Source organism: Mustela erminea, chromosome 3 (genome assembly GCF_009829155.1).
Source record: "Mustela erminea isolate mMusErm1 chromosome 3, mMusErm1.Pri, whole genome shotgun sequence".
Classification (NCBI taxonomy): Eukaryota; Metazoa; Chordata; class Mammalia; order Carnivora; family Mustelidae; genus Mustela; species Mustela erminea.
The window spans coordinates 94,452,486-94,455,548 of record NC_045616.1 but is presented as its reverse complement, the minus strand read 5'-3'; the positions used below and the strand labels follow the sequence as shown (position 1 = coordinate 94,455,548).

General features: G+C 48.5%; 1 protein-coding gene across 1 annotated transcript; it reads left to right on the top strand.

Moving 5' to 3' along the window:
* The first annotated feature begins 513 nt into the window (after positions 1–513).
* On the top strand, positions 514–2,594 carry LOC116586610 (interleukin-3-like). The gene is made up of 5 exons (XM_032336809.1): positions 514–734; positions 826–861; positions 2,094–2,186; positions 2,293–2,328; positions 2,438–2,594. Exons 1-5 carry the CDS (start codon positions 576–578, stop codon positions 2,540–2,542), a joined length of 429 nt encoding a protein of 142 aa, XP_032192700.1. The 5' UTR covers positions 514–575; the 3' UTR covers positions 2,543–2,594.
* The last annotated feature ends 469 nt before the right edge of the window (positions 2,595–3,063 follow it).

The window sequence follows — 3,063 nt, the reverse complement described above, 5'->3', positions numbered from 1 at the left end:
AAACTCAGCACTAGGGTGGGAGGTTTTCAAGAGATGTGCTTCTCAGTTAATAAGCTCACATGTGAACAGTTAGCTCCGTGACCAGCTTCCAGAAAAACTCTCATCTGTTCCAGTGGCCTTCACTTGGACACCCACAAAGGACCAGCAAGTGCCAGGCTGGGTGAGCAGTAGAGGGTTAGAGCTATCCAGGGGATGGCAAGAGCAGGTGCCACGGGGCAGGAGGCTTGAGGGAGCTCCGAGTCAGGCAGCCCCTTACCTGTCAAAGGGATCCTCTCACCTGTTCCCACTCTGCCCAGTGGCCCGCCCATCTCTTCTCCTTGGCAAGAGAAGGAGATAACCTCTGAGTAATTTTTTTTTTTTCCAAGTTTCACTGATCTCCAGTACTAGAAAGTGATGAATAAGTCTGTGGTTTGCTATGGAGGTTCCATGTCAGATAAAGATTCTTCCGACGTCCGCCCCTCTCATCGGGGTGTAGGCACGCGGCCTCTGTGCATAAAAGACGGGAGACTGTGTTGGATGCTTCAGAACGCCACAAGGGACCAGGACAAGACAGAATACACCCTACCAGCCCGAACATGAACAGCCTCCCCGTCCTGCACTTTCTCCTGCTCCTGCTTGGACTGCAAGCCCCGCAGGTCCAGGGGCGGTCCTTGCTGACATACCCGCCTCAGCAAAACTTCAAGATGATCAGTGAAATTATAGACATCTTAAACAGTTCACCCTCGCCTGCAGAAGTGAGTGGGATAAGGTTGGCAGAGGGCAGGGAAGGGCTAGCAGGTGTCTCAGACCAAGAGAACTCACAGCTCTCTCCCTCTGCCCCCACAGGAAACCTTGGACCCAAATGAGACAAATACCCTGCTGGTAAGTACTCAGCCCACACTCGCGCAACACCTGGGTCCTGACCCATTTTCTGCCTGGGTGGCCATGGGCCTGTCACCCCACCTTGCCTAGCCTCAGTGCTTCATTTGTGCACAGGGTTTACTGTGTAGCTCAGTGGGGTCTCTGTGAGAATTATGTGGCACCAGTGCATAGAGTCACCACACCTGTGTCAGATGCTAAGTGTTTAATACATTTTCCCCTCCTGGGTCTAGAACAGGAAAATGCTGCTGCTTCTTATTTATTTATTTATTTATTTATTTGACAGGCAGAGATCACAAGTAGGCAGAGAGGCAGGCAGAGAGAGAGAGAGGTGGAAGCAGGCTCCCTGCTGAGCAGAGAGCCCAATGCCGGACTCAATCCCAGGACCCTGAGATCATGACCTGAGCCGAAGGCAGAGGCTTTAACCCACTGAGCCACCCAGGTGCCCTGCTGCTTCTTTTTTTTTTAAATTACAAATGAAAAGGTACCTAGCTCCCAGTGAACAATTCCAAAGGCCTTAAGCTCTTGATTTTTCAGTGGGGCAGCCTAAAATTTCCCCCATGAACTTGCCTGCTTCCTTCCTTTTCCTTTAGACACTGAATCCTGTTTCTCATGTAGACTGGCCCTGGGCGTTATCATTTACAATTATTTTTCCTAGTTTCGGTTGGCTTCTATGGTTATTTTTCCTTTGTTTGTATGGTGATCGTTGGGTCTGACAAGAAGCTGGAAACTTTCCTGAGTTTATCAGAAATGTATATGCCCCTCTTTTAAGCATGTGTATTTCACAGGCTGCACCCCTGTCCTGCTGGGGTTGAGATCTCTGCAATTTTCTTCCTGATTTTCTAGGAGGCCTTCATTCAGTCAAGGCATTAATCCTGTTATCTGGCCTCTTAGCTGCAAATACTCCCCCACGGCCAGCCCTCCACCTTTTGTAGATCTTCTTTTGGGCAATGCTTTCCCCACTAAGTGGGGAAAGATCCACCCAGGCCCTCTGTGCAGCTTACCTGGAGTCAGGGGTTTGGGGCTGAGGGCAGTAGGCCTTGCTTGGGGTGTATACTCACTTCGAGACCTGTGCCCTTAAGGGCTTCCCAGGAACCACCTAGGGCAAGAAGAGGACTAGGAGGGATTGTCCAAGGACATCCCTGAAAGCAGACTTGGAAAACTGGGGATGACTTCAGCTATGGGAAGGCTGAATGCCAACATTTTCCCCTTATGTGTATTCTCGGTCCCCTTAGAACACTACCCTTCTGAGGCCAAACCTGAATGCATTCTTGAATGCTACCAAATATTTCTACAGCAATGAATCACTTATCTGGAAAAATCTTAAGGTAGGTAAAACTTTGAGGGTTTTGGGGATCCCTGCTTTGGCCATGACTAGGGCCTGCTCCTTTTCCAGGTGACTCTCTGACTGTCTGCTTTGGTCTCTTCCCACAGGAATTCCTGCCACTCCTGCCGACTCCCACACCCACGGTAAGCTGACCCCCAAGGTGCCCCTGAAGGTGGTACTCTTACCCATGACCTGACTCTGAGTCCATCATTTACCTTCCAACCTAATGTCACCCTCCTGGTTTCTTCACAGGGAGAACCAATCTCTATTGGGAATAACTGGAGTGATTTCCAAAAGAAGCTGAAAAAGTATCTGGAAACCCTTGATAACTTTCTGAATTTCAAGAACAACCACTGAGTCCTGGAATTATCAGTCTGATGTCTCTTGTCTCTGGACCTTGGATGTCAGACACAGCAGGACACCTGAAGACTCTGGGGTGTCCCTCAGTCCAGGACTGGAGAGATTTCATTTTCTCCAGTGGAGTCAGAACAATTGTTCATTATCTAATTTCTGAAATGTGCTGCCCCCATTTGGCCTTTTGTGGTGATGGTCTCATTTTTATTCTATTGAAGTTATTTATTTATGTATGTTTTTATTTATTACCTTATGCAACATGAAATGTATTTATTTTAGCAAAGGAGCCTACGTCCTGCTCCTCTTAAACAAGACTCAAGAGGGGGACGTGGGGCTTGTTCATTTGTACCTAAGATTTTAAACTGATTTCTACACATCTGAGAAAATAAACCACACTCTCTGAACAACTGCTTTGTTGCCAGTGTCTCGATTTGACTCAGGTCTTAGTAAATCTCTTGTCTGACGATTGAGCAGCCCTCCACCTCTCACCCCCAGCAAGTCTCTCAGCCACCAGATGGGCCCTG